Raw genomic sequence first — 13,650 nt, 5'->3', positions numbered from 1 at the left:
CCAGCTCCAACAGTGCAGTAATATCTAACTAAATGCTTGTGTTCCCAGCTCCAACAGTACAGTAATATCTAACTAAATGCTTGTGTTCCCAGATCCAACAGTAATATCTAACTAAATGCTTGTGTTTCCAGCTCCAACAGTGCAGTAATATCTAACTAAATGCTTGTGTTCCCAGCTCCAACAGTACAGTAATATCTAACTAAATGCTTGTGTTTCTAGCTCCAACAGTACAGTAATATCTAACTAAATGCTTGTGTTCCCAGCTCCAACAGTGCAGTAATATCTAACTAAATGCTTGTGTTCCCAGCTCCAACAGTACAGTAGTATCTAACTAAATGCTTGTGTTTCTAGCTCCAACAGTGCAGTAATATCTAACTAAATGCTTGTGTTTCTAGCTCCAACAGTGCAGTAATATCTAACAATTCACAACAAGACACACATCTACAGTAAAATAATGTCATTAAGAAATATATAAATATTAGGACGAGTAATGTTGGAGTGGCGTTGACTAAAACACAGTAGAATAACAGTATATACATTTTAAATTAGTAAAATAGTATGTAAACATTATTAAAGTGACCAGTGATTCCATTATTAAAGTGACTGGTGTTCCATTATTAAAGTGACTGGTGTTCCATTATTAAAGTGACCAGTGTTCCATTATTAAAGTGACCAGTGATTCCATTATTAAAGTGACTAGTGATTCCATGTCTATGTATATAGAGCAGCAGCCTCTAAGGTGCAGGGTTGAGCAACAGGGTGGTAGGTGGCTAGTGATGGCTGTTTAACAGTCTGATGGCCTTGAGATACAAGCTGTTTTTCAGTCTCTCGGTCCCAGCTTGATGATGTTTTTGACCTTCCTGTGACATCGGGTGGTGTAGGTGTCCTGGAGGGCAGGCAGTGTGCCCCCCGGTGATGCGTTGGGCAGACCGCACCACCCTCTGGAGAGCACGGGCGGTGCAGTTGCCGTACCAGGCGGTGATACAGCCCGACAGGATGCTCTCATTGTACATCTGTAAAAGTGAGGGTCTTAGTGGCCAAGACTCATTTCTTCAGCCTCCTGAGATTGAAGAGTCGCTGCTGCTCCTTCTTCACCACGCTGTCTGTGTGGACGGACCATTTCAGGCTGTCAGTGATGTGGATGCCGAGGAACTTGAAGCTTTTCACTCTCTCCACTGTGTCGATGTGGACCAGGGGACGTGCTCTCTCTGCTGTCTCCTGAAGTCCACGATCAGCTCCTTAATTTTGTTGACGTTGAGAGGGAGGTTATTTTCCTGGCACCACTCCGCGAAGGCCCTCACCTCCTCCCTGTAGGCTGTTGTTGGTAATCAGGCCTACTACTGTTGTGTCGTCTGCAAACTTGATGATTGAGTTGGAGGCGTTCGTGGCCATGCAGTCATGGGTGAACAGGGAGTACAGGAGGGGGCTGAGCACACACCCGTGTGGGGCCCCTGTGTTGAGGATCAGCAGGGTGTTGTTTCCTGGGGGGGGGCGGCCCGTCAGGAAGTCCAGGACCCAGTTGCACACGGCGAGGTTCAGACCCAAAGCCCCGAGCTTACTGATGAGTTTGGAGGGTACTATGGTGTTGAAGGCTGAGCTGTAGTCAATGAACAACATTCTTACATAGGTGTTCCTCTTGTCCAGATGGGATAGGGCAGTGTGCAGTGTGATGGTGATTGCATCGTCTGTGGATCTATTGGGGCGGTAAAGCAAACTGAAGTGGGTCTAGGGTGACAGGTAAGGTAGAGGTGATATGATCCTTAACGAGCCTCTCGAAGCACTTCATCATGACAGAAGTGAGGCATACTTTTACTGACAATATTTAAAGTTGGATCACATGCCTTACTTTCATTTTCCTGCCCAAGTAAAAGCAGGACTTGTGACAACTCCGAAAAACTGATGACCTCCGGTCAAGCTCTCTTTACCAACCAACAAACACAAAGGATTTAAAACAACTTAGCCTAAAAATCCTCATTGGATAAATTCAAGTTAAAGGACAATTCAATTGGTATGTCTCTGTGCCTTTCTGTTATTAGAGATAACTGAATTGTAAATGAGAACTTGCCTACCTGGTTAAATAAAGGTGAAATAAAATAAAATAAATAAATTAGAGATAGTATTTTAGGACTCAACATTGCATGATTTCTAGCCTGGAAATCCGCTAGTGTCCGCTATTGATTTACCTGTCTTGGAGATCCGTTAAAAGACATGTAAATAGCGTCCACTAGCGACTATACAGGCTACATGATTGCTTTACACATTTGCATTTACACAACACTAGTTTGAACAAACCAAAAGACCTAAAAATGTAATGATAAATACTATAATATCAAACAACGACACTTGTTTCAACGGCACGAAGACAGTCAAATGTAGTATAACATTTTATACTGCTTTTTTTTAATTCGGTGTGCTGCTTTAAATGATCCCCCACTCCCACCCATGCACAAGAAATGTTGCAAATATATGTTTCCGTCCCATAACACAGGCTTGTGGTTAGCTCATTTTGGTTCCGCTCTGCTCCCTGGTCTGAAGTGACAGCTGATCAGACGAAATGTTTCGCTGTTTGAGAAACGTCCAGCGATTTAACTGTAACCTCCAGGCGTTACAGAGGAACATAGACAACACAAAGTACAGTCCTGTAGCAGGAGGCATCTTCATATCTTCCAGAATGGTACGTGTTTTTGTCTTTTCGGAGATTAGAGTCAGTGGTTAGGGCCATCGCAGGCCCGCAAAAATGACCTTATTAGTTAGCCAAGCTAACTGGCTATAGCTAACTGGCTAGCTAACTGGCTAGCTAACTGGCTAGCTAACTGGCTATAGCTAACTGGCTATAGCTAACTGGCTATAGCTAACTGGCTATAGCTAACTGGCTATAGCTAACTGGCTATAGCTAACTGGCTATAGCTAACTGGCTATAGCTAACTGGCTATAGCTAACTGGCTATAGCTAACTGGCTATAGCTAACTGGCTATAGCTAACTGGCTATAGCTAACTGGCTATAGCTAACTGGCTATAACTAACTGGCTAGCTAGCCGTATTAGCTCATAATGAATGAATAGTTAGCCACTTTGCTATCTAGCTTTACACGAATGTAGTAATTGTGATTTTAGGACAAACGTAGTCTTTCAAACAAGAAACAACAAGTATCCACATAAATATTCTGGTAGCAAACAGTAAGCTAACTTGTCATTTGGCTAATGTTATCTTGTCAAGCTAGCAGAAGGTCAAAGTCTGTTTACAACTATCTGTTAGCTAGCGTGCTAATGGGCTAACTTTCACTACATAACTTAATTACCAAGTACAACACGGAGTTCAAATCAAAGTTTATTTATCCCAACAATTATATTTATTTATTTATCCCAACAATACAGAGAGCAAACGCAAGAAAAATGTCCTAAATAAAAAATAAAAAAAAAAGCTAATAGTTAACGTTCGTCAATAAAATAGCAATAACGAGGCTATACAAGGAGTAAGTTAGGAGTCAGTGTGCAGAGGGGTACGAGGTAACGGCAGGGGTAACAGTAGCCCCTAGGAACCAGAGAGTGGAAGACTCCTCTCTCCTCTCTCTCCTCTCTAACATCTAGGCTCCCTTTCTGTGAACAGTCTCATCACAAGTCACACTGTTGAATTTCAACATACAAGGAGGCAGCCGCTACTCTTCCTGTGGTCCAGCAAAAATGAAGGCAGTAATATACATTATAAATCCTTTTTTAAATATTGAAATACATTTTATAACAGATTTCACAATACATTGTGTGCCCTCCGGCCACTACTCTACTACAACACAATCCAGGTCTGCGTGTGTGTTGTATGTTTGTACTTGTGTGTGTCTAAAGTCCTCACTGTCCAATAAGGTGTATTTTTTAATCTGTTTCTTAAATCTGATTCTCCTGCTGCATCAGTTACCTGATGTGGAATAGAGTTCCATGTAGTCATGGCTCTATGTAGTACTGTGCGCCTCCCATAGTCTGGACTTGGGGATTGTGATGATTAGTTCAAAACAGCCATAGACATAGAGCTTATGCTTATCCATAGGCTTATGAGCCCCAGCCGAAAGAAACAGCTGAATTAAAAAGATTGTGCCCTTATACAATACATAGCCTACCACATATTACCAAGTGCAGGAAAAACATAAAACAAAACTGATTTTAAGATGTCTTTGGTACATCATTGGTCTAGCCTATACTCCAAAATTAAACAAATTCGAACAATCTCCCTTTGTGTATGGACTTTTATTATGCATAGTGGATGAACTGGTTACCCTGTGCTCAGTGGCGTAAAGTACTTAAGTAGTACTTTCAATTATTTTTACTTAAGTATTTTTTTTTTTGTATATGTACTTTATTTATATTTTTGACAACTTTTAATTTTACTCCACTACATTCCTATATAACATAATGTAATTTTACTCCACTACATTCCTATATAGAATAATGTAATTTTACTCCACTACATTCCTATATAACATAATGTAATTTTACTCCACTACATTCCTATATAACATAATGTAATTTTACTCCACTACATTCCTATAGAATAATGTAATTTTACTCCACTACATTCCTATATAACATAATGTAATTTTACTCCACTACATTCCTATATAACATCATGTAATTTTTACTCCTTACATTTTCCCTGACACCCAAAAGTACATTTTGAATGCTTAGCAGGACAGGAAAATTGTACAAAAAATAAATAATAATAATTAAATAAGATAATCGTGTCGTCTGTTTTGCTTTAATATAAGGAATTAAAAATGAATTTATACTTTTACTTTTGATACTTAAGTACATTTTAAAACCAAATACTTTTAGACTTTTACTCAAGTAGTATTTTACTTGAGTCATTTTCTTTTAAGGTATCTTTAATTTTACTTAAGTATGAGTACAATTTTACTCGAGCAGGCAGACTGGCTGTCAACAGTTTAGTGAAATATGTTTTGTTGCGGAAACATCTTACTATCGATTGTTACCGTACAGATTTCACTTGATTATCCAAATTACGCACTGGGTAGCTGAAGGAAGGTCTGAGAGGCCATGGCATACAGAGTACTGGGTAGCTGAAGGAAGGTCTGAGAGCCCATGGCATACAGAGTACTGGGTAGCTGAAGGAAGGTCTGAGAGGCCATGGCATACAGAGTACTGGGTAGCTGAAGGAAGGTCTGAGAGCCCATGGCATACAGAGTACTAGGTAGCTGAAGGAAGGTCTGAGAGCCCATGGCATACAGAGTACTAGGTAGCTGAAGGAAGGAAGGAAGGTCTGAGAGGCCATGGCATACAGAGTACTAGGTAGCTGAAGGAAGGAAGGTCTGAGAGGCCATGGCAGACAGAGTACTGGGTGGAATATCTCCTGTCGGGCAGCGAGAGCTCCTCAAACAGTGGTTGATGCATGGAGGGAAATGTTCTGTTATAAAACCAAAGTAACCTAGGAAACGGACGGGGAGGGAATGTGCTCAGTCTCCGTTCTCTATTCCAGTGTATACAGATTCCACATCTTTCCCCCTGCACCTGTTCCTGCACGTTACACAGTGGGCCTTTCTAAATCTACTCCATGTGTAACTCTGTGTTGTTGTATCTTGTCGAACTGCTTTGCTTTATCTTGGCCAGGTCGCAGTTGTAAATGAGAACTTGTTCTCAACTAGCCTACCTGGTTAAATAAAGGACTTGTTCTCTACTAGCCCACCTGGTTAAATAAAGGTGAAAAAAATAAAAAATCTCAACTCATTTTATATATTAGTAAAGACCAGATTAAATTGACAGTAGTCTGATGGGTGAAAATATCATCACTTGATGAGAAAACAACAGCTGTTCAGCCTGAAGCAAAGAACACAGCAAGAGCTTTTTTCTGCTACTTTCTCAAATCATCATAAACACCTATAGTCGCACCATGCAGCTCATATATGTTGTGATTTCTAACGTTTGTATCATTCACAACTAAAGTTGCCAAATAACTCTAACTTTTATGCTCAACATAGCCACTTCACATGCGCACTCGCTCCATAATGGGAAAAATATAATTTATATTTTATTCAATTAAATTCTTCTTACTATAAAAAAATCATATAAAATAATGTCACAGGACTTTTTAAGCAAATGAACAAGTCTACATCATAGCCAGATAACATACAGTATCTAGACTGATAAATGAACAAGTCTACAGTCTATATCATAGCCAGATAACATACAGTATCTAGTCTGATAAATGAACAAGTCTACAGTCTATATCATGGAGAATAGCCAGATAACATACAGTATCTAGTCTGATAAATGAACAAGTCTACAGTCTATATCATAGCCAGATAACATACAGTATCTAGTCTGATAAATGAACAAGTCTACAGTCTATATCATAGCCAGATAACATACAGTATCTAGTCTGATAAATGAACAAGTCTACAGTCTATATCATAGCCAGATAACATACAGTATCTAGTCTGATAAATGAACAAGTCTACAGTCTGTATCATGGAGAATAGCCAGATAACATACAGTAGACCAACACATATATTCTGTTCTTCTGAAATACATTTTCTCCATATCGTAATGTTTCTGATTAAAATATATAATGGCTGTGTTGTGATGGTGTATATTTGAAATTAATTTATTAATACTATTTTAAATGTAGATGTTCCAACGGCGCTCATCAGCGGCTTGGAGATGCTAAACGTTTTAATTAACGATAAATTACTGTTAGGCCGGCGTACTTTTTGCATGACAATAACCTGCTGCCAAAAATGTTATTACCTCCACAGCCCTAGAGGTTCATTTAAAAAAAAAACCCAGTTTACTCTCAACTCCGCGGAGGAGTCGAGGTACTTGGCAAACTGCACACCAACACGACCGCTGGCACAGAGCACTGTTCTGTATCTAAACCCCTGATAGGTCAGCCTGAGAAACAACCGTTTACTCTCAACTCCGCGGAGGAGTCGAGGTACTTGGCAAACCGCACACCAACACGACCGCTGGCACAGAGCACTGTTCTGTATCTAAACCCCTGATAGGTCAGCCTGAGAAACAACCGTTTACTCTCAACTCCGCGGAGGAGTCGAGGTACTTGGCAAACCGCACACCAACACGACCGCTGGCACAGAGCACTGTTCTGTATCTAAACCCCTGATAGGTCAGCCTGAGAAACAACCGTTTACTCTCAACTCCGCGGAGGAGTCGAGGTACTTGGCAAACTGCACACCAACACGACCGCTGGCACAGAGCACTGTTCTGTATCTAAACCCCTGATAGGTCAGCCTGAGAAACAACCGTTTACTCTCAACTCCGCGGAGGAGTCGAGGTACTTGGCAAACTGCACACCAACACGACCGCTGGCACAGAGCACTGTTCTGTATCTAAACCCCTGATAGGTCAGCCTGAGAAACAACCGTTTACTCTCAACTCCGCGGAGGAGTCGAGGTACTTGGCAAACTGCACACCAACACGACCGCTGGCACAGAGCACTGTTCTGTATCTAAACCCCTGATAGGTCAGCCTGAGAAACAACCGTTTACTCTCAACTCCGCGGAGGAGTCGAGGTACTTGGCAAACTGCACACCAACACGACCGCTGGCACAGAGCACTGTTCTGTATCTAAACCCCTGATAGGTCAGCCTGAGAAACAACCGTTTACTCTCAACTCCGCGGAGGAGTCGAGGTACTTGGCAAACTGCACACCAACACGACCGCTGGCACAGAGCACTGTTCTGTATCTAAACCCCTGATAGGTCAGCCTGAGAAACAACCGTTTACTCTCAACTCCGCGGAGGAGTCGAGGTACTTGGCAAACTGCACACCAACACGACCGCTGGCACAGAGCACTGTTCTGTATCTAAACCCCTGATAGGTCAGCCTGAGAAACAACCGTTTACTCTCAACTCCGCGGAGGAGTCGAGGTACTTGGCAAACTGCACACCAACACGACCGCTGGCACAGAGCACTGTTCTGTATCTAAACCCCTGATAGGTCAGCCTGAGAAACAACCGTTTACTCTCAACTCCGCGGAGGAGTCGAGGTACTTGGCAAACTGCACACCAACACGACCGCTGGCACAGAGCACTGTTCTGTATCTAAACCCCTGATAGGTCAGCCTGAGAAACAACCGTTTACTCTCAACTCCGCGGAGGAGTCGAGGTACTTGGCAAACTGCACACCAACACGACCGCTGGCACAGAGCACTGTTCTGTATCTAAACCCCTGATAGGTCAGCCTGAGAAACAACCGTTTACTCTCAACTCCGCGGAGGAGTCGAGGTACTTGGCAAACTGCACACCAACACGACCGCTGGCACAGAGCACTGTTCTGTATCTAAACCCCTGATAGGTCAGCCTGAGAAACAACCGTTTACTCTCAACTCCGCGGAGGAGTCGAGGTACTTGGCAAACTGCACACCAACACGACCGCTGGCACAGAGCACTGTTCTGTATCTAAACCCCTGATAGGTCAGCCTGAGAAACAACCGTTTACTCTCAACTCCGCGGAGGAGTCGAGGTACTTGGCAAACTGCACACCAACACGACCGCTGGCACAGAGCACTGTTCTGTATCTAAACCCCTGATAGGTCAGCCTGAGAAACAACCGTTTACTCTCAACTCCGCGGAGGAGTCGAGGTACTTGGCAAACTGCACACCAACACGACCGCTGGCACAGAGCACTGTTCTGTATCTAAACCCCTGATAGGTCAGCCTGAGAAACAACCGTTTACTCTCAACTCCGCGGAGGAGTCGAGGTACTTGGCAAACTGCACACCAACACGACCGCTGGCACAGAGCACTGTTCTGTATCTAAACCCCTGATAGGTCAGCCTGAGAAACAACCGTTTACTCTCAACTCCGCGGAGGAGTCGAGGTACTTGGCAAACTGCACACCAACACGACCGCTGGCACAGAGCACTGTTCTGTATCTAAACCCCTGATAGGTCAGTCTGAGAAACAACCGTTTACTCTCAACTCCGCGGAGGAGTCGAGGTACTTGGCAAACTGCACACCAACACGACCGCTGGCACAGAGCACTGTTCTGTATCTAAACCCCTGATAGGTCAGCCTGAGAAACAACCGTTTACTCTCAACTCCGCGGAGGAGTCGAGGTACTTGGCAAACCGCACACCAACACGACCGCTGGCACAGAGCACTGTTCTGTATCTAAACCCCTGATAGGTCAGCCTGAGAAACAACCGTTTACTCTCAACTCCGCGGAGGAGTCGAGGTACTTGGTAAACTGCACACCAACACGACCGCTGGCACAGAGCACTGTTCTGTATCTAAACCCCTGATAGGTCAGTCTGAGAAACAACCGTTTTGTTTGTTTAGTCTTGAGAGAGGTTAGCTTTCAAATGTCAACAAAGCAAGTCTATAAGCTAGCTACTACTTTTTTGTTGTTGAGCTTTCAAATGTGAACAAAGCAAGTCTATAAGCTAGCTACTACTTTTTTGTTGTTGAGATTATGCCTCTCTAACCAAGTAACCCCGTAGCTAGCCGCCGTTAAGTAACCCACGTAGCTAGCCGCCGTTAAGTAACCCACGTAGCTAGCCGCCGTCAAGTAACCCACGTAGCTAGCCGCCGTCAAGTAACCCACGTAGCTAGCCGCCGTCAAGTAACCCACGTAGCTAGCCGCCGTCAAGTAACCCACGTAGCTAGCCGCCGTCAAGTAACCCACGTAGCTAGCCGCCGTCAAGTAACCCCGTAGCTAGCCGCCGTTAAGTAACCCACGTAGCTAGCCGCCGTTAAGTAACCCCGTAGCTAGCCGCCGTCAAGTAACCCACGTAGCTAGCCGCCGTCAAGTAACCCACGTAGCTAGCCGCCGCCAAGTAACCCACGTAGCTAGCCGCCGCCAAGTAACCCACGTAGCTAGCCGCCGCCAAGTAACCCACGTAGCTAGCCGCCGCCAAGTAACCCACGTAGCTAGCCGCCGTCAAGTAACCCACGTAGCTAGCCGCCGTCAAGTGACCCCGTAGCTATCCGCCGCCAAGTGACCCCGTAGCTATCCGCCGCCAAGTGACCATGTAGCTATCCGCCGCCAAGTGACCACGTAGCTATCCGCCGTCAAGTGACCACGTAGCTATCCGCCGTCAAGTGACCACGTAGCTATCCGCCGTCAAGTGACCACGTAGCTATCCGCCGTCAAGGGACCACGTAGCTATCCGCCGTCAAGGGACCACGTAGCTAGCCGCCGTCAAGTGACCACGTAGCTAGCCGCCGTCAAGTGACCACGTAGCTATCCGCCGTCAAGTGACCACGTAGCTAGCCGCCGTCAAGTGACCCCGACTAACTTTTCATCTTTGCTATTTGACTGTCTCGATGTTGTTGTTCAGTCTTCAGAGTACAGAATTGAAGCAGACACCTTTGGAGAGCTGAAGGTGCCAGTTGACAAGTATTATGGGGCTCAGACAGTCCGGTCCACCATGAACTTCAAGATCGGAGGACCGTCAGAGAGAATGCCAGTAAGTTCAGACTAAATGTTACTTCATCTATCAAGTTGTAGCTTGAGACATGGCTGTAGGTCACCAGTCCCGCTGGCTGTGGGTCACCAGTCCCGCTGGCTGTGGGTTCCTGTGGCTGTGGGTCACCAGTCCCGCTGGCTGTGGGTTCCTGTGGCTGTGGGTCCCCAGTCCCGCTGGCTGTGGGTCCCCAGTCCCGCTGGCTGCGGGTCCCCAGAGCCGCTGGCTGTGGCTGCGTGTCCCCAGTCCTGCTGGCTGTGGCTGCGGGTCCCCAGTCCTGCTGGCTGCGGGTCACCAGTCCCGCTGGCTGTGGGTCACCAGTCCCGCTGGCTGTGGGTCACCAGTCCCCGCTGGCTGTGGGTCACCAGTCCCCGCTGGCTGTGGGTCACCAGTCCCGCTGGCTGTGGGTCACCAGTCCCCGCTGGCTGTGGGTCACCAGTCCCCGCTGGCTGTGGGTCACCAGTCCCCGCTGGCTGTGGGTCACCAGTCCCCGCTGGCTGTGGGTCACCAGTCCCCGCTGGCTGTGGGTCACCAGTCCCCGCTGGCTGTGGGTCACCAGTCCCCGCTGGCTGTGGGTCACCAGTCCCCGCTGGCTGTGGGTCACCAGTCCCCGCTGGCTGTGGGTCACCAGTCCCCGCTGGCTGTGGGTCACCTGTCCCCGCTGGCTGTGGGTTCCTGTGGCTGCGGGTCACCAGTCCCCACTGGCTGTGGGTCACCAGTCCCCGCTGGCTGTGGGTCACCTGTCCCCGCTGGCTGTGGGTTCCTGTGGCTGCGGGTCACCAGTCCCCGCTGGCTGTGGGTCACCAGTCCCCGCTGGCTGTGGGTCACCAGTCCCCGCTGGCTGCGGGTCACCAGTCCCCGCTGGCTGTGGGCTGGCTGTGGGTCACCAGTCCCCGCTGGCTGCGGGTCCCCAGTCCCCGCTGGCTGCGGGTCACCAGTCCCACCATGTCTCAGGGAATCATTGTAGCTAGCTCTCACTACAAATTGGACACACATCCTTGCAATGTTTCCTGTCCTGTTATCCCAGATTCAGATCAGACTAAAGGTTACTTCATGTATTCCTTGTGTATCCTTGTGTAACAGTAAAATCATCTTCGCTCCCCACGTCCTCACTACCGTTTCCTTTCCTCGTCCCAACAGATCCAGGTGATCAAAGCCTTCGGGATTCTGAAGAGGGCTGCTGCAGAGGTCAACAAGGACTATGGGCTGGACCCGAGGCTGGCTGATGCCATCGTGCTGGCTGCTGATGAGGTGCCTAATACAGGGTGAACAGCGACACTAACAACACCACTACAGGGGAGAGGGAGGGAGGGAGGGAGAGAGGGAGGGAGAGAGGGCGGGAGAGAGAGAGTGTCAACGAACATTGTGAGTTCACAGATTAGACAGATCAGCCTGGGTACCTGTCTCGTTCTAAACATTAGGCTACACTGCTGTAGAGAATAGCTATAGCGTTTGATACAGTACTGAGCAAAAAGCAGAGCATTGAGACCTTGCTACCTAGCCTGGTCCCAGACCTGTTTGTGTTGTTGGCAAGACGGCACAAACAGATCTGGGATCAAGCTATTCGCTAGCTACATTAGACCTACTAGTTACATTTAGACATGGTGCCCTCATTCTACTGATGAATGCCTTGGTACTGGTAAGGTGGTACTTGGTACTGGTCTCGGACTAAGGCATGTTGTCCTCTCTGTACTGACTGATGTCCATGTCCCTTGGACCAGACTAAGGCATGTTGTCCTCTCTGGTCTGACGTCCATGTTCCTTGGACCAGACTAAGGCATGTTGTCCTCTCTGTACTAACTGATGTCCATGTTCCTTGGACCAGACTAAGGCATGTTGTCCTCTCTGGTCTGACGTCCATGTCCCTTGGACCAGACTAAGGCATGTTGTCCTCTCTGGTCTGACGTCCATGTTCCTTGGACCAGACTAAGGCATGTTGTCCTCTCTGTACTAACTGATGTCCATGTTCCTTGGACCAGACTAAGGCATGTTGTCCTCTCTGGTCTGACGTCCATGTCCCTTGGACCAGACTAAGGCATGTTGTCCTCTCTGTACTGACTGATGTCCATGTCCCTTGGACCAGACTAAGGCATGTTGTCCTCTCTGGTCTGATGTCCATGTCCCTTGGACCAGGTGGCAGCTGGTAAGCTGGATGACCACTTCCCTCTGGTGGTGTGGCAGACCGGTTCAGGAACTCAGTCCAACATGAACGTCAACGAGGTGATCAGCAACAGGGCCATCGAGATCCTCGGAGGGAAGCTGGGCAGCAAGGACCCTGTTCACCCCAACGACCACGTCAACAAAAGCCAGGTAGGCAAACCATTCAGAAACCATTTCATACAAAATGTTGAAGAAGGAAATAAACTGTTTTTCACCCAGATATAGAAGTAGCTGGTGACCGTGTGTTATTTGGAGCCTCGGAAGGGTAACAGACGGCAGCGTTTGCCCTCAGAAGGGTAACAGAAGGGTAACGGGCGGCAGCGTTTGCCCTCAGAAGGGTAACAGAAGGGTAACGGGCGGCAGCGTTTGCCCTCAGAAGGGTAACAGAAGGGTAACGGGCGGCAGCGATTGCCCTCAGAAGGGTAACAGAAGGGTAACGGGCGGCAGCGTTTGCCCTCAGAAGGGTAACGGAAGGGTAACAGAAGGGTAACGGGCGGCAGCGTTTGCAACATTTAGTTAAACGTTTGTATTTATGGGTATCTGGAAAAAGCTCGGGTAAAGAGTTTGTGTGATATTTAATCTGTATTTAATGTAAATAGTTGGGTCTTGCAGAGCGTTTGAATGGACCTGTAGTTGTCTAGTCTCGCAGAGCGTTTGAATGGACCTGTAGTTGTCTACTCTTGCAGAGCGTTTGAATGGACCTGTAGTTGTCTACTCTTGCAGAGCGTTTTGAATGGACCTGTAGTTGTCTACTCTTGCAGAGCGTTTTGAATGGACCTGTAGTTGTCTACTCTTGCAGAGCGTTTTGAATGGACCTGTAGTTGTCTACTCTTGCAGAGCGTTTGAATGGACCTGTAGTTGTCTACTCTTGCAGAGCTCCAACGATACGTTCCCCACAGCCATGCACATCGCAGCAGCCAAAGAGATCCACGAGGTTCTGCTTCCTGGTCTACAGCACCTCCACGACGCCCTGCACGCCAAGGCTGTGGAGTTTAAAGACATCATCAAGATCGGACGCACGCACACGCAGGACGCCGTGCCGCTGTCTCTGGGACAGGTACA

At 47.0% G+C, this 13,650-nt stretch overlaps 1 protein-coding gene across 1 annotated transcript in view; it reads left to right on the top strand.

Moving 5' to 3' along the window:
* The first annotated feature begins 2,474 nt into the window (after positions 1 to 2,474).
* LOC115183296 (fumarate hydratase, mitochondrial-like) overlaps positions 2,475 to 13,650 on the top strand; it is a 25,327-nt gene continuing 14,151 nt past the window's right edge. Inside the window, exons 1-5 of the mRNA XM_029744627.1 lie at positions 2,475 to 2,674; positions 10,303 to 10,431; positions 11,569 to 11,679; positions 12,562 to 12,738; positions 13,463 to 13,645. Of these exons, the coding sequence (XP_029600487.1) occupies positions 2,555 to 2,674; positions 10,303 to 10,431; positions 11,569 to 11,679; positions 12,562 to 12,738; positions 13,463 to 13,645 (720 nt within the window). The 5' untranslated portion in view covers positions 2,475 to 2,554. The remainder of the gene's footprint in view (positions 2,675 to 10,302; positions 10,432 to 11,568; positions 11,680 to 12,561; positions 12,739 to 13,462; positions 13,646 to 13,650) is intronic.

The sequence above is a fragment of the Salmo trutta genome, unplaced genomic scaffold, assembly GCF_901001165.1.
Source record: "Salmo trutta unplaced genomic scaffold, fSalTru1.1, whole genome shotgun sequence".
NCBI classification, from domain to species: domain Eukaryota; kingdom Metazoa; phylum Chordata; class Actinopteri; order Salmoniformes; family Salmonidae; genus Salmo; species Salmo trutta.
This window is presented reverse-complemented; position numbering and strand designations above follow the sequence as displayed.